Source organism: Thermobia domestica, chromosome 11 (genome assembly GCF_964235325.1).
Source record: "Thermobia domestica chromosome 11, izTheDome1.hap1.1, whole genome shotgun sequence".
Taxonomy (NCBI): Eukaryota; Metazoa; Arthropoda; class Insecta; order Zygentoma; family Lepismatidae; genus Thermobia; species Thermobia domestica.
Window position 1 is genome coordinate 262081811 of NC_137464.1, and position 25097 is coordinate 262106907.

Sequence of the window (25097 nt, forward strand, 5' to 3'; positions counted from 1 at the left end):
TCCATCTTTCCTTCTATGGCGGTATGAAGAAAACAATTTCTTCGCAAAGAGTGTCCAGTCCGATTGGCCTTTCTATGAAGGATGGTGGCTAGAAGCATCCTCTTCTCTCCTATCCCTTTTAAAACATCTTCGTTTGTTACTCTTTCTGTTCATTTTATCTTTTCCATCTTCCTCAACACCATATATAATACTTCTTCTCTAACTTCCGTAATGTCCAAGTCTCTGAACCATACAGTCCAATGCTCCATATATAGCACATGACCACATGACCACATGACTATCTTCTTCCTTAGTTGAATATTAAGCCTGCTAATTTAGAGTGATCATTTCCTGTTCAATGTTTCTTTGGCTATGAAAATTCTTGATTTTGAAATATAGCAAATGAGAATTCACTAAAAACATCTCTTAATAGGGAAGTACATGGGTGACTACTGAAAATATAATTGTACTCCTTACGCTCTAAAATATAAGAAATGAATTTAAGTATTATGGACGCTGAAAATTTTACAGGTTAAACTATATATGCTACGAAGAAAACTATCACTACTAATACTCCAAATACATTAACCATAGTTACCTGTAGTTAATAAATCATCGGAAAATTATAGTGCTCTTATATAGCAATCGGTAAGTATATATATAAAAAATATAGTATAACGCAAATAACTAAAAATATACATCTCACGCCACCAGTGGCGTACGTAGAATTTCGTCAAGAGATAATCAGGTTCCATGTTCATACAATTTCACGTATTTGTATGCATATCTTAATAACAGTGTTCCCACTTATTTGGCGAGCACGAATTGCGACTTTCCCAGGGTTTCCAGATCACGATTTACAAATTTCCAGGTTTATATATAATGTAAAAAAGCAACTATATTTTGTCCGACTAGGAGGTTCATCTACTATGCATGTACACTCATGTCCAAAATTATTGTCGCATGTCTATAAATATGTTGTTGTAAGAATATAATTTGATAACGAATTCGCCCGGTATTTCTTATAATGTTAGTATGTGTAATAATCGGCAAAGACATGTATATGGCAAGTTTCATGTCAAAAGAGTAGTAAATAAGGACAATAAAAAGAAAATAAAATTTTCTTGTCCATTTAGCAACATTTTATTTTACTCATTCTAATTTTCGTATTTGTAATTCTTTTCCTATGAAATTTACCACAAATATACATTTCCCGATTATACACATAGTATCAGTATTAAAAGTACCCTGCAAAATCATTATCAAATTATATTCTTGCAAGAAGACAGTTATAGATATGCGACAATCATTTTGGACATGAGTGTACATGTATATAGTGTGTGTACGTAGAGGAGTTTTGAGGAACAACTAATTTAGTTTATAAAATATCCCGTACCAAATAGAGAGATAAGGCAAAAAGAGAAATGGGTTCTGAGGAGTAAAAATCCGTACTTAAAATTCTCTGGCTTCAGGATTTTACATCTTTTCATGAAATTTCGTGACTTTTGCAGGACTTTCTACGACTAACTTGAATTCCCTTACTTTCTCAGGTCGGCGGGAATCCTGTAATATGGTAAATGTTTATTTTTGCATAATATATTGCTCAAGGTAGAGTGTTAAAACCCCGAAATCCCTCTTGAATACTCCACTGAAGAACACTAATGCGACTAATCGTATGTGAATGCTGACTAATCGAATGTGTGGAGGGCAATTTGAGGAATAAATGAAATCTTTGAGTTTTACGTCCCACAGTTATATCAGCTAGGCTACAGGAAACGCCGATGATGAGAAATGAAGGAATAAAGAAAGTGGGAGGAAACGGGAGAACCCTCCCCACACAGTATTTGTCCACAGTATTGTCACTTGGCGCGAGCTTGGATCGAACCAAGGGACCCATGCACCTGAGGTGAACGCTCTACCACTGAGCAACCGCGGCCCTTTCTTTATTCTTATTCATTGGTTACATCACCAGATGCAACAATAATGGCGAGAACATTAGTTCAAGCTACTTGTAATAAACCCTAAATTGAATCAAGCTGAATTGTATTAAATCAATTGTTATTTTGGCTCCAGGTGTGTTCCACATGATCTCCATATAACACTATCCATTACACCTTTGAAATTTATTCGACGATTTTTTTTTTTTTTTTTTTTTGGGGTCAGAGTAATATATTTATTTCCGAAAACAAAATTTATGTTTATTTCTTTAAAAAAAAAACAAAAAACAAAAGTAAAACAGTTTTAGCAACTTCATGTTCTTCTTTCTCTGACATTGAATGAAAGAATTATTGAGTGACAAAGATAACGTGAAGTTGTTGAAACTGTTATACATTATTTCAGTTTTGAGAAACAAATACATTCATCTGGTCAGAAAGGCTTTTTACTCTACGATCTACATATTATTAATATATATATATATATATATATATATATATATATATATATCAGTGTTGGGTAAGTTACTTGTAAAAATGTAACGCGTTACAAGTTACTTTACTTTCTCTTAAAATGTATCGCGTTAGTAACGCGTTACTTGCTTCAAAAAAGTAACTGTTACTTTACTTCGAAAGTAACGCGTTACTAACGCGTTACTTTTAGGTCCGAAACTTTGAATATGTGGAAAAAATCTTATTGCTTCAGTTTTCCGTACTGCTATTACTACCGCTATTATATTATTAATTATTATTATTATTATTATTATTGTACATTCTGAATCGATTTATGTAAATGCAAGGACAAATTTTTACTTGACAACTATATGAACATTTTAATGTAATGTAACATTGACTAATATGCCATACTGCGTTACTCGTAGGGATGGGCACGAGTGAATTCGAGCAAGTTTTCTTTGAAACTCGATTCGACTAGAAACAGACATCTTTGAGCTCGACCCGAGAACTCGGCTTGAAAAATTTCCTCCAACTCGACTCGAATTCGGGTCGAGTTTCGAGTCGAGTCGAGTCAAATCTGGTGTATAGTTTCGAGTACTCTCTTCAAGTATCTTACATAGACAATATAATTATTATCAATGGTACTACTACTACTACAACTTCTTCTATTATTATTATTATTATTATTATTATTATTATTATTATTATTACTATTATTATTATTATTATTATTATTATTATTATTATTATAACAACACTGTGTATAAACATGAAAGATAGGCGGTTTATATATGAATACTAAAAAAGTAGTTGATTGCCAAGCTTGGTAGTCGTGAAGTCTAGGAGTAAAGGACATTGTTCACGAGCTTCTGAATTTGGGTTGAGGGTCTAGGTTGAGTATTCGGGCTCGAGCCAAACGTTGTGAAAAGTTATGGGGCATTGGCCAAATATCTACAAAACTGCTCGGCCCGGGTTTAGAATTGTCAACGACTCGAGCAGCTCGGCTCACAGCTCATTCATTATCGACTCAAACCGAGATGTGAGCTGAGCCAACAACTGACCCAACCGAGTCGGCTAGACCCCTTCGCTCAGTTGAGTCGAACCGAGCAGATGGCTTATCCCAACCAAGCCAGCTCGAGCCGATGGTTCACCCCAAGCGAGACGACTCGAGCCATCGGCTTAGTTAAGCCGAGCCGAGCTAAGCTTGTTATAAAAAATATCTTGTAGTCTCGCTATCGAAACGAGATGAGATGCGAGCAGTGTCCTCTCTCGTGAGCAACACTAAAAGTATTCCATATTACTGCTTAGCTTACATTTCTCATGGCTTTCGCTTTTCAATGTAATCAGCCCATGATTTCAAAACGAGTTAAAACAAGCGAGCCACTTATCAAAATCGACTCGACTTGAAACTCGACGCCAAAAACAGTGAATCGGTTCGGAACTCGTCCCGAGAATATTACTTTTGACTCGACTCGGAACTCGACTTGGATTCGAGTCGAGTTTTAGCTTGACACGTGCCCATCCCTATGCGTTAGAAAAAATGGTTGCTTATTATTATTCTGCTGAACTAATTATATAATAATAACAATGTTGCTCTGTAAAATTAAAAATACAGAATATAGAGAAACATTACACTACAACTGACGAAATGAGAACACATGAACTGGGGGTGAATCAAAATTGCCAATAACTCTAAAATCGATACATGCTTTTTAAAGCTAGTTGTTCCAAACTCTATGATCAACGGGACTTTAGGATATGCAAACTGATCTAAAAGAACCCTAATATTACATACAATCAACATTACATCAATAAAGTAGGCCTGCTCATTAGAACAACGTTTATTCATATTAAACCCTTACTGAATGTCCTTCATTATGGCACCCTAATTGTTGATAAACATTTCCCGCTGGGGCACCACTTTACTTTTAAATTCTGTTCAGCAGTGGCGTACTTACGATTTTGTTTCGGTGGGGCTTTGCCTGAAAATGTAAAAATTCTGCAAGATATTTTATATATTTTACTATGGTAAGTAAGATTTCGGAGGGGGGGGGGCTTAAGCCGAGAAGCCCCACCCCTAAATACGCCACTGCTGTTCTCCATCATCTTCAACTTTTAAGAAAATCTTTCAAATGTTCGAACGATAAAATATTTTCGTTCTCCATCTTTATAAAAACAACACCATTCAAAGTAAAATAGACTACCAGTACCACTGCACTCGTAGTTCACTCACTGAATGTATTGATTTGGAGCTGTCAAAATCTAAGACAAAATCTTCCAGGTGCCAGTGTTGGGAAGTAACGTAACGCAAGTAACGCGTTACTTTTTAAGTAACGCTTCCTAGTAATGCGTTACATTTTTTTCCAAAGTAACTGTAACGGTAACGCGTTACAAATTTTTAAGTAACGTACCTAGTTTGTGTTACTTTTTTCGCGTTACATTTCGGATGAGTAACTACAATATATGTATATTATTTTTCGGAAACAAACGTTTCTTTCTTGTAAGTGAATTTCTCGGAATGGAGCAATGGAGCATGAACGATGTCACTGGCCGACAGTCAGTCACCGGCACTCAAAGAATCAGATAAGATCATAGTACCATTTGCTGTTTTTGGAAGATGAGGACAGCCTCAGGGAAATCACGTGTACTCGTTGCAAGCACCTGGAAAGTTTTGTCATAGATTTTGACAGCTCCAATCCATTCACTGAGTGAACTACGAGTCCAATTGTACCGATAGTCTATTTTACTTTGATTGGTGTTGTTTTTATAAAGATGGAGAACGAAAATATTTTACCGTTCGAACATTTGAAAGATACTTCTTCTTAAAAGCTGAAAATGATGGTGGACAGAATTTAAAAGTAAAGTGGTGTCCCGGCAGGAAATTTTGTCAACGACTAGGGTGCCATAATTTAACGATATAGAGTAAGGGGTTAATGTAAATAAACTCTGTTCTGATGAGCAGGCCTACTTTATTACTAGAAAATGGTTTGTTGATGGTTTGTAATATTGGAGTTCTTTCAGATCAGTTTGCGGATCCTAGAGTCCCGTGGATTATAGAGTTTGGAACAACTAGCTTTAAAAAGCATGTATCGATTTTTGAATTACTGGCAAGTTTTGATTCACGTTCAGTTAATGTGTTCTCATTTTATTAGTTGTAGTGTAATGTTTCTCAATATTCTGTATTTTCAATATTACATAACAACATTGTTATTATTATATAATTAGTTTAGCAAAAGAATAATAAGCAATCATTTTTTCTAACGCATATTGATGGGCAAGAGTCGATCTAAAAGTCGACTCAGATTCAAGTCGAGTTTTGAGTTGAGTCGAAGGTAGTATTGTCGAGTCTAGTTCCGAGCCGACCCACTGTTTTTGGCGTCTAGTTTCGAGTCAAGTTGAGTTTGATAATGGTTCACTCATTTTAACTCGTTTTGAAATCATGGCCTGATTACACTGGAAAGCGAAAGCCATGAGAAATGTAAGCTAAGCAGTAATATGGAATATTTTTAGTGTTGCTCATGAGAGGGGACACTGCTCGCATCTCTTCTCGTCTCAATATCGAGACCGGCTCGGCTCAACTGAGCCGATAGCTCGAGCCAGCTCTCTTGGGGTGAACCATCGACTCGAGCTGCTCAAGTCGTTGACAATTCTAAACCTGGGCCGAGCAGTTTTGAAGATATTTGGCCAGTGCCCTATAACTTTTAACAATGTTTGACTCGAGGCCGAATACTCAACCTAGACCCTCAACCCAAATTCAGAAGCTCGTGAACAATGTCCTTGACTCCTAGACTTCACGACTACTGAGGTTGGCAATCAACTAGTTTAGAACTCAAATACAAACCGCCTACCTTTCATGTTTAAACACAGTGTTGTTATAATTAATAATAATAATAATAATAATAATAATAATAATAATAGTAGTAGTAGTATCATTAATAACCTATATTGTCTATGCAAGATACTTGAAGAGAGTACTCGAAACTACACACCCGATTTGGCTCGATTCCACTTGAAACTCGACCCGAATTCGAGTCGAGCTGGAGGAAATTTCTCGAGCCGAGTTCTCGAGTCGAGCTCAAAGATGTCTGTTTCTAGTCGAATTGAGTTTCAAAACAACTCGTCCATCCTAGAATGACCAGATTCTAACAAACGAAAAGTAGGACACAGGTATAATAGTATATGGTAGTTTACTGTGTCGGCAATACGCATATCCTTATTTTATTTAATGTTAACCTTAAGTTAATCAACATTTTTTAAAAAGAAGAAGCACTGAACTAAAGTATTCCAGGAATTCAACACAACTCCAAATGCTTTGATGAATGACAAAATGGTTTATTTTTATGAACATACAGTGAAACTTCGTGTTGGGCTAAAAAAAAAAAAAAATTTTCGAAGCGTGGTATTATTTTAAGAAATGAGAGAAAATTTAGACCGGCACGAGGAAACTTCTACAGGTACTTAACTTGATCATCACTAACATAAGTTGAAAAGTAAACTTTTTCCTACCTTACCGATATCTCAACAAGCCCTTCTCAGTAAAAGCAATGAATGTATTGTGTAAAAAAAAAAAAAAAAAAAAAAAAAAAAAAAAAAAAAAAAAACTTGGTTTGTTGATTATTCTCCATCCCTAGTCTTTTGAGGAGTGTTACAAAACACAGCGGTTCATCATTCAGGAAAAAAATGCCTTTGATTCAAAATGTGAATAAAGAATGAAACATTAAGATATTGCAAATAAATTAACTTTGGACATTTCGCAGAACATTTAAAAGGAGGATATTTCTCCACTTTCTAGGCGTCTTCGCAACACGCAGGACAGCTCTTTGAAAAACAGTACTGTACTGTGAAAATCAGTACGTCTCATCACCGTAGCCCATCCCTATGAGTAACGCAGTAGGTCATTTTGGTCAATGTTACATTATATGAAAATATTCATATAGCTGTCAAGTAAAAACTTCTTGCATTTACATAAAGCAATTCAGAACGTGCAATTACAATAATAATAATAATAATAATAATAATAATAATAATAATAATAATAATAATAATAGGGTAGTAATAGTAGTACGGAAAATTGAAGTAATAAGATTTTTTCACATATTCAGTTTTCGACCTAAAAGTAACGCGTTACTTTCAAAGTAAAGTAACAGTTACTTTTTTGGGGCAAGTAACGCGTTACATTTTAAGAGAAAGTAAAGTAACTTGTAACGCGTTACATTTTTACAAGTAACTTACCCAACACTGCCAGGTGCTTGAAATCAGTACATGTGATTTCCCTGAGGCTGTCCTCATCTTCCAAAAGCAGCAAGTGGCACTATATTTTATGTAAATAAACAAATCAAATTGTATCTATGAATGTATTTGCAAGCCTACCAACGTAAAGTTCGTAAGGCGAAACGGGAAAATGACATCGAGATTCCCGTTCCGCCTTGCATTAAGATGAAAAGTGATAACAGGTTTTACATGCTAATTTCATTGCTAGAGGTCATAAGGCGAAACGGGGAAAGGCGAACAGTGCAGGAACTGACATCGGTCACTGACATCGCTCATGCTCCATTGTTCCATTCTGAGAAATTCACTTACAGGAAATAACATTTGTTTCCGAAAAAAAAATACATATATTGTAGTTACTCATCCGAAATGTAACGCGGAAAAGTAACGCAAACTAGGTACGTTACTTAAAAATTTGTAACGCGTTACCGTTACAGTTACTTTGGAAAAAATGTAACGCGTTACTAGGAAACGTTACTTAAAAAGTAACGCGTTACTTGCGTTACGTTACTTCCCAAGACTGATATATATATATATATATATATATATATATATATATATATATATATATATATATATATATTAAGATTATAAGTTATCCATATTTTACAGTGTATTAAAGATTAAAAGGATGTATTAAGAGTAAGTTTAAATTCTTGTATTTATTTGATCGCCATTTTCACTTTTTTCTTCATGAAAACGTTAATTTGAGAGTTGTTAAAATTCATAAAGAGTATAATGAATTGATTGTGTAATAACTATAAAGAACCTTTCGTAAGTACAAAAGTTTGACAAATTAGAAACACGCAACGGAAAATACCAACTAATAAAGATCTCAGATATAAGTAAAATTCTATATATAAAACAGCAACAAGCTTACAGACTTTCCTTTGACAGAAAAATGACTCACTTGGCGAGGAAATGAGAAGATCCTGAAGGAAGTGTTTCTCCTTCAAAAATTATCTGTTCACAATATTAAATGTATTCAATTACCTGTCACGAAAAGTCTTTGAATACGAAATTGTTCTTCCCCACCTTCACAGCCGACTGAGGAAAACAGACTTGTGTGTTGAAACCTACCAGCGAATTATTTATTTATTTTTAATTTAACGTTCCACGCTCAAGGTCCGAAGCTAAATGATGATGAAAGAAATGATGGAATGAAGAAAGTGGAAGACGGAGAACCCCGAGAAAACCCACCTACATGGTCCTTGTACACCACAAAGCGTAGCGGCAGGCCCCAAACTGCTCGGAATGCAGCTGTTGTTGAGCGGGTGCGAAATTTGGTGATGGCAGATCGCCGTTTGACAGTGCGGGAGATTGCAGAAGATGTTGGAGTGAGTAAAGATTCTGCACATGCAATTTTGCGTGACGATTTGAACATGAAGCGAGTGGCTGCTAAATTTGTACCCAAGTTGTTGTCTCAGGAACAAAAAGACACCCGTTACGCGGCTCACTCTCGACTGATGTGCGGTCATCTTTGAATCGGTTGAACCATTCTTTAATTTGTGTTACACCCATCGCATCTTCTCCAAACATCTGCTGAATCTTACGAATTGTTTGGCTTTGAGAATCACCCAGCCTTTGACAGAATTTGATGCAGTATCTTTGCTCAATTCGTTCAGTCATCTTGCGAGAAACACTAAATCCGAGGAACACTATCAACAGCACCTCGCTTCGCGACCACCAGCTCACGACTGGCACACGCGAACGCGGTGAAAAAATTCAAGCATGCGCATTAAGGTTCCTCCTTCCACCGTGCACAGTGGCGCCGCCTGAGAATCACTACTTTGCGTGGAAAAAATTAAGGTCGGATACTTTTTAGACAGGCCTCGTATACCGAAACAATTTACCAGAAGAAACACCGACAAATAGAAGAAGATCACTCAGTTAGTGCAGCGAAATATTCATTTTCATGCCAATTAATACTTCTCTAACACAAGTCGTTCTGGCTCTTACAACGATAACATGAACTTATTACTTTTATTTTATTTAACATGTTGGGCAAAAATGTTATTTTATCTTGTGACAGCTACGATTTAGAAGAAGGAATATTATATAAAAATGTCATTAATAATTTCGATTTGTAAATGTGTTTAATTTTGCTATCGCTAAAGGTGAAATGTTTGTTAATGCAATAGGAGTGTAAGAGATCGTTTCCTTAAATGTACTTTTAACGTTTTCTCTTTAATAAGTTTCTGCCTCTCAGGTCGTATGTTCTTCCTCTTTGTTGAGTTAATTTCACATCTTAATGTTGTGTATATTTAGATTTTCATTTTGTTATTCACAGCTACAAATAGATTAAATTTCTGAGTAATTGCATATCGTTTATTTCTTTATAACGTCCATAATATTTATATTAAAAGTATTATTAATTATTTGAATCAACCAATATGGTGCATCTTATGACATTTTATGATACACCATGAATATTTGTTCTCTATGATACTCAGTTTTTAGAAAATAGATTAACCAAACAGTGTGTACAACAATCCATTTTAAAACCCTCTTTCCTGATGAAGACATTTTATTTTATGTGAAATATTCCTCTTTCAACCTACGAATTGGAAACTTGTGCTTCGACTTACCCTTGAGGTTTTCTTTTAACAAACTTATATTTGTAGCCTATCCACCCCCTTCCTCCTCCATTATCACAGATAATAGTGTCAAGAAGAGAAGATTAACCAAATTACTTTTTTTTTTTTTTTTTTTTTTTTTTTTACAGCAAATAGGACCGAAATTTAAAGTGTTTTATTATCAGCTGCACGGTGTGTAGATCAGGTACATTAGGAATGATATTTTTGTATTTCAAATCTACACACTCATTAATCTGATAGTTATTGGAACATATGTGGAAGACCTTACCTTGCTCAATACACACTTTAGTTCTCATTTGGGTAAATCCCTTATGTGAAATCACTACACCGTTTCGCAAGTCAACTACAGAAACATTAACTATGTAAGTACAACTGCTATTTAATATTGCAGGGTTCTTACTGATCTGGAGAAATCTATTTCCCTGAGTTTCATGACTAGTATTGGATGACGTTGTCATATAAATAAGGAATAAATAACGGTAAATATTTATGTACGAGAACATTTATTCTACAGGGACAAATAGTAATCAATTGCTCATATGTACAGCAATAAAAAAAAATAAATAGGTATTATAATGGTTGGTTAAGCTGAAATTGGTGTACAATTAGTTAGAAAAAATATATTTTATGAAATTTCTCTGATTTCCAGTATTTTTCCCTGAGCTTCCCTGACCTGCACGAACCCTATATTGGTAGTACGGTCGCGGTGATTCAGCGGTTGAGCATTTACCTCTGGTGTGTGGCCTCCTTGGTTCGATTCAAGCTCCGCCAAGTAGACTTTGTGGTGGACAAACACCCTATGTAGGGATTTTCTCCTGTTTCCTTCCATCTTTATCATTAAACTCATTGTCTTTCTCAGCCTCGGTGTATAATTGTAGGTCGTTAAACTCAAATTAATTAAATGTTAATTATTGGTAGAACGTTTAGGAAGGACTAGTGACGATGTGTATGCGTTGAGGTGAACATATTGATATGAATGGATATGTATGGTCGGGTACATTTAAGTTGATTTCATGGTAAATAGTAAGACAGAAATGTCCTAAACTATTTAATAATGTAATTAAATCACAGATAGGTATCTACAAAAGATAACGATAATATGTCGCTTTCTTTTATACAATGGATAAATAGTGATGCTAATCCATTTTAATGATTTACCTCTAATGTTCGCACAAGAATACTCTTACAAAGAGTGTGGCTACCCTCTGGCGAAAATATGTGTGCTATTCTTACTTCTTTTTATGTCTGCTTGTGCGTTCATGTGCTCTCAAACTTTTTTTTTTTTTTTTGCTATGTACGTATCAATTCCTTATACTTACCTTTATTGTACATAAATCTACCAAATATTTCTTGTTATTCTTCGATGTAACGTATTCCACTTTCCATTTACTGTAAAGCACGTCTATTTACTCAAAGTATCAACATGAAATAAGGACTTTAATGGAAACAAGATACTGTGATCTGTAATACCAGCACCTTTTTTCCAAAGATGATTACTACAAGTAATGATATTGGAATAAGTTGTAGCACTTCGAGTTGCTCTATCCAAGTGGTATGTTATTCGTCTAAATCAGCGTTTCTCAAACTTTTTCATTCATGGAGCTCTTTCACGTCCAAAATAAAATGGTGGAACTCACGAAAATAGTATTAAATTATTACACAATTTATAATAGTAATGCCAATCTTTTGACGATAATACTAAGTACTCATCTAAATTCTAACCCACTTCTAGATGAGTTAGAGACTTCCGTTTTTATATTCGCTTCCTTGATATTGGTTTGTACATCGATAAAAGCTCAAAAAGTTGAAATTTATCACTCGAAAAAGGAAGGAAAAGCTCTCCCAAAAGTTTCTTTTCTTTTTAATTTCGAAACCTTTTCCGTTACGGTTCGAAAAAAAGTGTCGGAAAGAAGCTTTTGTCATTTTCGATTTTTTTCAAAATTTATGTTAATTATTCCGGTTCAAACTCCCAAAAAGAAATTCGGAAGGACTTGGAATTCAAACCAACTTTTAGATTAGATTAGATTTGCGAACTTTTTATTCGATTCCTTCGGGTCAGTTTACATTGAACCCCTAGGAACTCTTTGTGAAACCCTGGGTTCCGCGGAACTCACTTTGAGAAACGCTGGTCTACAGGAAACGATAGCATCTACCAGGAGCAGGAATTTCTGCGTTGATTCTAAAAACTACATTATAACTTGAAACGACCTTCCAGATTCTAATGCGACGAAGGGCAGTCTTCAGTCTCAAAGTAAGTAAAAGCATTGTTAATTGTAAAAAGTGATTTTTTTTAAAACGAAATCCTTGACAGTGGGAAATAAATTTATTTACGTTATAATAACTGTCACACTAATTCTTCAGTGTTTATGAGTTGGTAAAAAATTCACTATTTCTTGTGAAGAGAATTTATAAGTTATTTTACAGGGAATGCATCCTGAAAAGGAACTTTTAAATGTATTACCAAGGTGCGATCTTCTGCATATCGCGCTAGTACATTATCTCAGTTCTTCCCTATTCACGTATTCTCAGTCTTGAAAGCAACAGTTAACATCTCACACGAAAAGAGTTGTACCACAACCAACATCTGTTGTGCCTGGCGAAACCTGGTGATTATTTTTGAATAAACACTTCAGCGCTTGAATTATATGTTAGGTTGCCTAAAAAGTACCTAGCCTTTGGAGGTCAATGTTGAGAATATATTTATTATGGTTTGAAAATAACATTATGAAACCCATATGCACCATTTTGTTCGATGGTCTTCTTCCATTTTTCCGGCAATACCGTAGTTCCGTTTTATCGAACTGTGGTTTCTGGTATTATAAAAAAAAGTGACACGTGGTTTCCACAGGCCACTTTTTAAACTAACCACCATTCAGGGAGTTCTATAGATACCAAAACAAATTATTCTCTGGTGGTGTCAGAACCGGGCTATACGCTGGATACATTAAACTCTCTCAGCCAAGTTCTCTCAATTTGTGACAGGTCGTTACAGACGTACGCAATCTGGCGTTGTCAGCGTGGTATATGACGTCTTTTCTGTTGACCGGTTCCAGCAGTTTCTTTCGAATTGCTAGGTTCATTCGTGTTAATTGTCGATAGAACAGGTCAGAGTGTATTATTCTGCCCGACTGCAGCCACTCGTGATGCATGATGCCTTTCCAATTCGACCAAACGCATAGCGTAACTTTCCTGGGCGACAGTGGGGGCTGCCTTTCCAATTCGACCAAACGCAAAGCATAACTTTCCTGTGCGTCAGTGAGGGCTGCCTTTCCAATTCGACCAAACGCACAGCATAACTTTCCTGTGCGTCAGTGGAGGCTGCCTTTCAAATTCGACCAAACGTACAGCATAACTTTAAAGGCCGTCAGTGGAGGCTGCCTTTCAAATTCGACCAAACGCATACCATAACTTTCCTGTGCGTCAGTGGAGGCTGCCTTTCAAATTCGACCAAACGTACAGCATAACTTTAAAGGCCGTCAGTGAGGGCTGCCTTTCCAATTCGACCAAACGCACACCATAACTTTCCTGTGCGTCAGTGAGGGCTGCCTTTCAAATTCGACCAAACGTACAGCATAACTTTCCTGGGCGTCAGTGAGGGCTGCCTTTCCAATTCGACCAAACGCATACCATAACTTTCCTGTGCGTCAGTGGAGGCTGCCTTTCAAATTCGACCAAACGCACACATAACTTTCCTGTGCGTCAGTGGAGGCTGCCTTTCAAATTCGACCAAACGTACAGCATAACTTTCCTGGGCGTCAGTGAGGGCTGCCTTTACAATTCGATCAAACGCAAACTAGTCAGTCACGTGAAAACACGATGTGACGGTCACATGTCCAGAAAACTCCTGATGCGCCTGTTAGAAACATTGCGTTGAAGCGCGCTGACTACGTGCTCGCCACTGGACTGAACGTAGTTCAGCCGATCGCTAGCGGATGGCGCTGGAACAGGCTTAGGCTTACAAATGGGCCGTTACGCCAAGTGGTTTGTGGTTTTGGTATGTATATTTGATATTCACTATACTAAGAGGTAGGCGCCATTCAATTGGATGGATACGTATATCAATAATTAGAAACCATTATCCGAAATAATAATAATAATAAATCTGGGGGGCGCGGTGGCTCAGTGGTAGAGCGTTCACCTCCGGCGCTTGGGGTCCCTGGTTCGATCCCAGCTCGCGCCGTGTGGACTTTGTGGTGGACAAACACCGTGCTCGTGGGTTTTCTCGGGGTTCTCCCGTTTCCTCCTACTTTCTTCATTTCACCATTTCACTCATTTCCCATTATCACCGTCTCCTTTAGCCTAATCGGCATAACCGTGGGACGTTAAACTTAAAGATTTCATTTTTTTTTCAATAATAAATCTGGAACTTTAATAAAATTCGAACCTCTTCTATATTTGGACGAAACGGGTATCACGTAACATGTATCGGAGCGACTGTTAATAATCAGAGCCATTCTCCTCAGAGAATAATTTCAACCTGGAAATTCAGCAAATATCCAGAAATTTGGGCAATGAGACCAAGAGATTTCGATCTTTACATCGTGAGTTTCCGCCACCTTTCGTAAGGACTTAACCCTGCGGGCAAAAAATGCACGTACTCATGCCTGCCTATTGTAATATAATCACTTCGCTGTCTGCTCCCTACAAAATATACTTTGTTTGCACCTGAAAACTTATTTTCATTGAAAGGTTCATAAAGGAACTCTTGCATTCAAGAAGAAAGTATTGACCTCAAAATTACTAGAAATTATGCAACTATCAACGTTTCAGCATTAGGTTACTGTCTTTCTCAGTACATATTGTTTCAGAAAAGCCTGCATCTTCTTGTTCTAAATATCATACTAAAAGTAATTAGAAGACATAATCTACGAGATGTAGTTTCACAATGTCAGTTTCCAGAAAGAAATGTGCTGAGGAAGACAATAACATTTTGCTGAAACGACTATGGTTGTGTAATTCCGGGTGCTCTTGCGATAAGTACTTTTCTTTAATTAATGCTGAACATACATCCTACTACATCAAATAACAATTTCGAGAATTAATACATATTTCTTCCGAATATATGCAAGGCAAATGAAAGTAAATTTGTTAATGTCATCGAAAATTCACAGATCAAGTGAAAAGTCACTTTTGGATTTACTATTAAACATCCTACAGCGGACTCTCGTTAATTCGAACAAAAATCTATTCCCTTCGGAAAATGTATTGAAAACAACGATATAAAAACAACGTCAGTAAATAGAATCTCCTTTTTGGATAATTCGAAATAACAGAGTACAAGTTTTTAGTGTTCGACAGATTACAAACAGAAGTTGAAGTTTTAACTGTTTTTCAGTATCTAGCCAGAGGCAGACTGAGCGTATCTAGTCAGACGTCCCGGCCGGTTTCGTGTCGTGTCCCGGTCAGACGGAGTAATTTAGTTTCTAGTCCCAAAGTTATTTAATAATTTCCAGCGATTTATCCATACACAAGTTTAATGGAAGAGCCAACAGTGAGGACTAATGCTCTGCAAAATGAACTTTGCAATGATTTGCAGTGAATTCTTTGATAAAATAAAGATTATATATATATATATCAGCAGAAACAAGTCTTGAAAGAAATCAGAACACCAAGTTTGATCCACTTTATAGGAAATGAGACTAAAATACCTCATACTGATTTCTGTATTATTATTATTATTATTATTTGATATTACAAATCAAAATATTGTCTTTGCGTATACTTATGCAGTGTAAATTTGTTTGAATTGTGAGTGGTATGTAGGAACAAATCTTATATTAGAATTTTGGAAAACGTGCACTTGAATTTTCATTGTAAATGTGTCCTGTTAAGTTAAGAATTTATCACGAGAATTTTTGGTAAAATTCTGGCATCCCGGTTTGAAGCTCCAGAAACATGTCGTGTCTAAGACTGTCACAAAAACACAATCCATCTGGTGATGGTTAAGATGAAACATACCATTAAGTAAAGGAGGAGTGTGTGCAAGACTCATATCTAAAGTTTTAGAAATGGTTGAAAATGTAGAGTAATTGTAAAGTATAAACTAAATATCAAAATTACGTGTTTCGCGCACTCAATTAAATTGAAAGTTTTGTTGACTATGTTGAATCAAAGGAAATGAAAAAAGAAGAAAACCAACTCCTCACGGTTCAAACTTATTTAGCGAGCACAAATTCCCTGACTTTTTCTGGTCACAATTTACAAATTTTCAGGTCTATATACAACGCCAAAGCAGAACATTTTCCAACTTTCTGCGATGACTTACGAAAAACTTTCTGCAAGCATTCTAGTAATGGCGTAGTAAAATTACATGAAATTTTCAAGTGCATAAAACAAAACAAAACAAAACAAAACAAAACAAAAAAAAAAAAAAGTTTTTACAATTCTACTTTCTTAAACTTTCTTACTTATACGCTTTGTATTTATGGAGAAATACACAGGGAGAGTATAGGACTGTATAATAACTGAATAAGTAACCAATCAAGAAATTCCCACACATATATACAACAAACAAACAAACAAACAAAAAAAATTACAGGCACTTCCTTTCCTTTCCTTTTGTAATCTTAAAACATGGCAATGAATCATTTAACTTTTCTTAAAATCCTTCTTATAACTTTAAATGTCACATCTTTATATATATCTCCAGAAATAGGCTTGAAATGGTGTAGTATTGACTACCATATTTCTGACAAAGCCATTTGCAAAAATTTCCTGTTTCTCTTGTAACCAGTAGATTGCCCATTTATTTGGATGTAAGCCAACATATCACTTGTGCCAATTTCGTTAACCAAAAAATTACTGACCGCACGGAGGTTATTTATAATATTACTAATTAGAGAATCCCAGCTTTCACAAATCGTCATTTTCTAAGTATCATAATCAAGTTATAACCCGGACGCACAGTGGTCGAAATAGCAAAAATGCTGGACAAAACTCCAAAAATGAAATCACTGGAACGAACGTATAGTAGTAGGGGAATGTCCACTCTATATAGAACAGCTGCTTTTCATTCTGGCATCACTCGTTTATGAGCAAAACGCCTGTCGAAAGTGGAAAAGTAGCCGCGCTTGTAAAAATGCTTTTCATGTTTGGTAGTATGACCGACCTATTACTCTTAAATACGTTGATAGTTATGAGATCTTAAATATTGGTTTTGTTGACCAGAACAATAGCAATCCTTTAAGGCCAATGGCAGGCCACTGAGGCACATCATATGAGCACTAGGGGCATTCTTACAACACTATATTCAAAATCAATGCTTTGCTATATATTTGTAGACTTTTAAACTTTTCCTAGCAAGTGCAAAGTTTCGTTTTCATTATAATAGTTTCTGTGGTTTCTCAATTAATTATTTTTGTTAGAATTAGCTGCTACTACCTGCTACCTTGCAAACGAAGCACGCTTCAATGAGTCTGGGCGCGCGCTAAATGCTCACAGAGACTGATTGCTAGTCCCGTTGCGTCGTGTCGTCTTGGCACCTAGACAAGTCTTCGCGCACATTGTAAATTGCTCGAGGATTTACTATATTCGTAGCTCCTCTGCCAATAAAGATGCCAAGTGAGGAAGTTCAAAACTCTCGAAACAGACTTCCACAGTTATCACGAGAAATGGTGTCGGAAAAACTTTAGGAAAGATAGAAACCTACATTTCCTACACAAATTTTGTCATCGTCTGACCCGATAATTGCATCGCTCAAACCCAGAATGCCCAATATCCAGAAAGAAATGCTACAATTTTTAAACAGCCATCGCCAATCTCATGTTTGGGCAACAGAGACTTTTGAAAGTTATTAATTTCACGTCGAATTCTGTGTTTGTTTTTTTATTGTCCTTGATTGGACAACTCCCACTGTTTTGTTTTCAAATATGCGTGTTGCGAGACAGTTTTGTTTCTATAACTATCTCTTACACGGACTGGCTTTTGGTTAAGTTCAGTGTTCTCGTTTATGTGTAGTTTTTTGTTAGTGTCCGAACACATGTTTACTTTGTTCATAATGAGATTCTGCAATTTTAATAAAAAGAACGTTGCCACAAGTTCTAAATTATTTTTTTTTTTTTCATAACGACCCAAGATGTTATTTGTAAACATGATTTTGAAAATGCACTTTTTTTCGCCACCTACATATGCAACCTGCATCACTGTCCATAAACTTTAAATTACTGTGCACATTATGGCAGACCAATTGAAAATAGCCTAATGTGCCTTCAAAAAATGCCATATCGACAAAAACACGCTTTCAATACGCCCGCAAATTTTATCGACATTCCGACCACTGTGCGACGGCAGCGTTACCAAACAATGCGCATTGGCTCAGTAAGATCCCGGCTCCGGACAGCTGTCTGCTACCTGCAGTTTCGACTCGGCTGCATACACTGTAGCTATCGCTTACTCTTCCCTTTCGCACCTCTCAAATTTATCGGTATGACTATCAAATGGTGAATTCTTCTGAATTATGGATAAAAAGAACCTTACTTCAACTGTAATTTTTTACTTATAGTCTAGACAATCTTTCTGAGACAGTAATTTTCGTCTAGAGGTAACCAATTTTTCTACAGCCCGTATTTTCTTTCTGCGACATTGTCGCACCGTCGTCTATTGTTCTGCTTTGAGGATACAATAATTTTGTAGTTGTTTGTTTCGTATATGAGATATAAGCTAATTTCATGCAACAAAAATCAGAGTGAGTACATATACATAAGAAAAGTAATGTGAACTGGTAGAGCACTAATACGCGTAATCTTAACCATCTAAAAATGAATGGTTTTCCTACGTTGTGCAGAAATACAGCGCCGATGGATATTAACATTTTACAAGTGCAGACAATCATTTTCGCAGTAAAAATATCAATATTACTATTTGACACTGCACATCCAACCTTAAATCACTAAGCATTAATGGATGGGATAAATGTTTTTCAACATGAAGTAGTCACGTTTACTGTATATCATTCATAATCAAGTTTCCTTAATCTTATTTACCATGTACTTAATTTTAGATTCTACATAAAAGAATTAAAATCTACGTTGAATCGTATAACTGTTTGCAATAGTAATTGCAAAATAGTCATCTGATCGTAAAAGCGTGGGTGTAGATTTACTGTACGAATCCACAGATTTGTAAGAACAAAGTTGTAATAATATTTTAATAGAGTAGTGTGTAAACAATCTAAATGTGTTGTATTCTTACATGGAGATGCGTATCTATGTACAAATACATTACTGAAAGTCGAACCTGGGTTTTACCTTATTTTTGGCACACCACATTTTAGAAGATTCACCGGTAAAATTCAATACTTTGTATGAAAAGAAGAATTTCCACGAATTTCTAAGTCCAAACGCCTTCAAAGAACAAATTCCGGCAGGCGACAGAATAAAATACAATGTAATACAGCTGTATTTGTTTTACAAGTGTAAGGTTACCAGTGTAAAGTGCTTTAAGAGGGATAAAATGATTGTATTAGATATTATTTTCTACCGGCGATATATTTCTGCATAGTGTACAGCTGTATTTTATGTTTACAAATGGAGGGCTACTAATATGAAACCATGAAAAGTCATTAAAACTCGTATCATTGCAAAAACCCACTTCTTGCCACCACCCTTGCTTACGCGAACACCTACCGTTACTGAAGTGTCTTCTCGCTTCGAATACACCACGCGTTATTGCGCAGGCTTACCAACTTCGCCCTGCACTACTCGGTTACATAGCATTCATGCCTTTTAGTGGCAACCTAGCACAGGTTTGTTTTGTTTTCTGCTCTAGTTTTTGTGACAACCATCCGGACGCCCCATTTATATGCAAATCGTAAAAGAATTGTAATTTTTCAACGATTACTTTTGATGCTTCCCTTGAATTTTATCTACGCCAAGTAAGATATTTTCATGTCGCCCAGCGCAAACCATTTAGGAGACAATAAAAAGGAAATTAGTGCAAGAATTTTATTTTTTCAACAATTATTTCGAGTGGTTGTGTTAAAAGTAAACCTGCATACGAACGTGTTATGCACGTGTTTGCTTGTAAGTAGCTAGTAATCACAGTATACAAATTATAAGAGAAATATCTGAAGCCAATGTGCTAATTCATGACACGTACCTATATATGTCCAGCAGTTAAAAGATACACACATAATTGTGAAATTCAAGCTAATAACGTGCCATGTTACTTCGGAACACAGATAATAATAAATTTTATTGCAGAATCATCTGAGAACATCAGATGTATTACAATCGTCAGAAATAGACGTTAAAAATTTTAAGGTTACATATATAACATACCATAATATATACGCAAGCTATGAAAAATATGAGAATATTATCCATAGTAATGTACAAATACATAATTCAACACGTAGGGTAAGTAATTTTATGCCAACCACCATGTTTTGCGTATCCTCGTTTACATGCATACCCACCTTCGCTAACGCTTGCCCTTATCCTACTGTTATATAGCATTCCTGCTTTCTATTGGGTACCTAGTATAACCTGATTACTCTTTCGCACAATAGTTCTTATCGTTTACGAACAGTGAAACCAGGGTTTGCCCAAGAACCCCCCCCCCCAAAAAAAAAAAACGGTGTTTTTTTCGGGTTGGACCCACCTGGGTTTTTGAGCTTTTTGTTAGTGTATTATTGGTACAACTAAGGTGATCACATTGAAAGTGATTTTTATCCGATCTTAGACTTTCCTTGGGAGAATCAGGTGCTTTCACGTTAAGGCATGCAACAACATTCAACATGAGATCTTTATAAAGTTGTGAATGAATTAAAAAAAAAAAAAAAAAAAAGCTTAGCCTGAGATAGTTATAGAACAAATTAATGTATGGATTATGCTTATACCCTATTCGAAGTAAAATATGCAGTTTTGTACTTTAGAAAATACTTTCCGCAAATAGTGTTCTTGTAGTCTCGGCGGCACCGAGGGACGTTATCACTCATACGTTTGACGGGTTTAAGGCCATAGGTGCCGGTACTAATAGTAAATATATAAATACATTAGTAAAACTATTAGTATTATTTCTTACGTTTGATGTAAAAAAGAAGTATTCTTCAGTAAAATTTAATTTTCCAACAACAGCAGTTTAGTTCAGTCATTTCCTGCTACTCCCCAAATAAGCATCCTGTATAGAGTCAACACAAGCAACAGCGTAAAAATTCTTCTCAAATTTAAGAAGCTTAATGTTCGGAGTTCCGAAGACCATGTAACGCTTACTATTTCAAGTGCTGAATTTAAACTTCCGTACTAGTGGAAGTTTCGATGTTCAGTAAAGAAACCTGTATTTTCGAAAAAAAATCTGCCTGGTGAAAGAAGCGCTCGGGAAATTCCCGCGATTGAACGCAGAAGCATCGGAAATGAATACTTCAACAATAAAACTATTTGTTTTACGCTGGAAGATATTTACTTTCATTTAAGACATTTTGGAACAATTACTTTATAAAATATGAATTATATCTTAGTTGTTTTAAATTAATATTCAGGAAAGAACCGTCTTGCAACAAGTGCTCGGCAAATTTCCGTAATTGAACGCACAAATTATCGGAAGTGAACTTCAATAGTAAAGCCATTTATTTTACACTGGAAGATGTTTATTTCATGTAAGACATTTTGAAATTTTTATTTATCTTATACATGAATTGTATCTTTGTTTTAAATTAAGATATTCATATTTGGGGAACGTTAGTCAGGCTTCTGGATGACTTGATCTACTTTTGTTCGTTTGTCTGCCAAGCTCCTTCATGGCTAAGCGGTTAGCGCACGCGTCTTCGGTGTGGGCGACCCGGGTTCGATTCCCGGCGGGAGCTCATGTGGTTCAGATTACGTTATTCAGTAGGTCCCGTCTCATATAGCCTCGCTGCTGAAAGAAACGTTAAACACAAAATTAACTCAACTCGTTTGTCTGCCTCTGCTACACATACTACAGGGTGCAACTATCGGTCTTTCAAGTTAAAATTTCCAGAGTACAAGCACGAGACACTCTAAATTTTTCTGTATAGATTTTGGCAGTATACCAACGTAAAATTTCAAAATGGTGGCAATTTTTTCAAGAGAGCAAGCATCCACGCTACAAAGAGCAATTTTCAGTCATTTAAGTTGAAATTTAGACTGTGGAAGCATGAGACATGGTAAATTTGCTGTATACATGTTCTCGGCGATCCAACGTAAAATTTCAAAATGGCGGTTACTTTTCCAAAACAGCAGTGAATAGAATATTGTTGCAAGTTGTGACTCTTCAAATATAAATCACATTGTAACACTTTTACTCCAGACATTGAAATGTTTCAACAACAACAACAACAACAACAACAACAACAACAAACAAAAAAAAAAAAAGCATATGGGCCCAGGTGGGTTGGGCTTTTTCAAACCCTGAGTGAAACCCCTAAAGTAAATATGAACAGAGGAATGGATATCCACACCCCAAACACAATTATTTAAGACACAAAAAGTTAACTTACTGAAAAAGAACTATATATACACAATGGGGTTTACTCGAGCAGATGGTTCTACCTAGAAAATCCATAGGTAATATACGATGTGAAACATTTTTCGTAAAGGAACGAGTGTGAATATAAGTAACGTGCTTTTCATTGGCCATATAGCACAGGTCTGTTTGAGTATTATGTCAAACGTTCACACTGTATACTGAGCCCCCTTGAAGTCAATCTAGGGTTAAGTTTAGAGTTACCCTTCCGCTTTTTATAAAAACCAGGAAAATCTACAGGAGAAATGAGGTAAGAAATTATAATTTGAAGTTTTTATTTGATGTTTAGGAATGTAAGTTCGGCATGAGAGTTATGTTTAATACGAGAAAAGATATGTGGAAGTTAGTACTATTTGCCGGATGCGTAAGCATTCGCGGAAGGTTTCAGCAGCATGGTAGTTGTAAAATATGGCGAACAGGTGTAACGGATGCTCAAAAATAATGAAGAAAACATTTTAAATTTTTGTGAAGCCCACGGAGTACTAAAGTTAAGTGAAATGTAACAATTTTTAATACTTTAAGCACTGTTTTTTGTATGTTGCAAAGTCCAAGGGCACCTTCACACTAAAGGGTCAACTCTAAACTTAAGCCTCAATCTGCAAGTAGTAATGGAGCTTCTCATTTAGTGCATGACCTGCTAGAATACAAAGCTCTAATCTAACCTGAAATGTAAGAAATGTCAAAATTTGGTAGAACCGTCTGCTCGAGTAATGCCATGCAATGTGTTTATGTATGGAAGCATACAATAAATCTATACCCAGGTGTGAATATGATATATTACATGAAGCTTCAATCATATACAACAATTGCTTATAAATATAAAATTTTCAAGGAATATTTATTCTTTGAATCAAGAATTACTATCATTTCAAAGAATCACTATTTTTCTGCATCCTCATACATGCATATACTAACATGTTTCTCTAAGCATTATAGAAAATATTTGATGTAACACAAACGAACAAAAAGTAACAGTAACACTGTTAACATCTAAGAAATAGGCCTATTTTCTCTTTAATTTGAAGTATCTTGACTTCTTAAACTTTTTTCTGTGGACAATGAACACGAGGAAACTCAGAGGAAATAATGGCAACTCAGCAATATTGCCTTTTCCCAAATTCATCACGTGTTTAGAACTTCCAAAAATGACAACTGGAATCGAAAATCTTTGGTTTATTCCTCCCAATTTATTTATTTATTTAAAAAAAAAAAATGCACCTGATGTTCAACAAATAAATTCGTAAGTTGTTCTTGAACAACAGAATATAAATTGTTTGCAACTACATGTGAGTTGTTTACTGTATTCCATATGTAATATTATGATCTAAATCACTGAAACCTACAACTGAACTCCAATGATAAGGGTTTGACTGATGACCCCTCAATCATTTGTACCGTTACATACAAAGTATATGATTATTTCCTGAGTCTTCTTCGAGGTACAACTTCCTGTTCGTCAGCTGGTGTCAGAATTTGCTCTGCGTTTGGCCATGTTTCCCGACATAGTGGGCACTTGGGTTCTTGATGGTTCTGAAAATAACGCACCAGGCAATGTTTATGAATCTGCCCACCACAATTTACACAACACTGCCCTCTAAAAAGAAGCTGTTTGCATAACGAGCAGGCCTTAAGATCTTCCTCATAACATTCCCGTAGGTAACTCTCTAATTCCAATATAGTTCTTACACTAAGATATAAATTTCCACTGTTCTCTAGAAACCATCCATCTTGTATAAATTTACGAATCACTTTCTCCCCGTCGGCTTTATCCATTTCTTTGGACAGTGTCGAACACAGATTCAAACATAATGTTGTCGAAACTTCACTCTCACTAGAAGTAACTATTTCACCAACTATTTTGTTGAATAATTCCAGCTCATTTGGTGCATATGATGGTGAAGATTCCGTTACGCTATTTCTTGCTGTGACAGCCATGACGTAAAAAGTTTTGCCTGTTAATTCACATATTCCACGTTTAATTTCCATTTTAAATTCTCGGAGGCTTGTATTTAGTCTTTGGATGAACGCGTCCACATCTGATGGTCGTGAGCTGCGTTCATCAAGCGTCAAACAATCTTCAAGTAACTTCTCTATCTCATTACTTGATACCACCCCACGACTCATCATCGCTTGCACAAATTTTATGCTGGCATTGTTATCCATCATTTTACAAGTACTCTCTTTTCCCTTCGTTAAGATGCTGCAAGAAGTAGATCTTTGTGCAGTACAAGTTGTTAAATCAGTACTAGCTACACGACAAATACATATAAACTAAACATGAAGTACCTTAGCTAACAGAACTTGAATTTCATCCTAGGAATTGCACCAAAAACGATCCAGTGTTGCCAAACTTCTGAAGTAAATACGCTAAATAGTCTTCAGA

At 35.9% G+C, this 25097-nt stretch overlaps 2 protein-coding genes across 2 annotated transcripts in view; both read right to left on the minus strand.

The window, feature by feature from the left end:
• Positions 1-25060, minus strand: part of LOC145665016 (uncharacterized) — a 28124-nt gene extending 3064 nt beyond the window's left edge. Inside the window, exon 1 of the mRNA XM_081732214.1 lies at positions 25001-25060. The gene's annotated coding sequence lies outside the window, so the exon portion shown is untranslated. The remainder of the gene's footprint in view (positions 1-25000) is intronic.
• Nse1 (SMC5-SMC6 complex component Non-SMC element 1) lies at positions 20406-25057 on the minus strand. Its single transcript, XM_081732215.1, has one exon. It carries the CDS (start codon positions 24878-24880, stop codon positions 24131-24133), a length of 750 nt encoding a protein of 249 aa, XP_081588341.1. The 5' UTR covers positions 24881-25057; the 3' UTR covers positions 20406-24130.
• Positions 25061-25097: the final 37 nt, after the last annotated feature.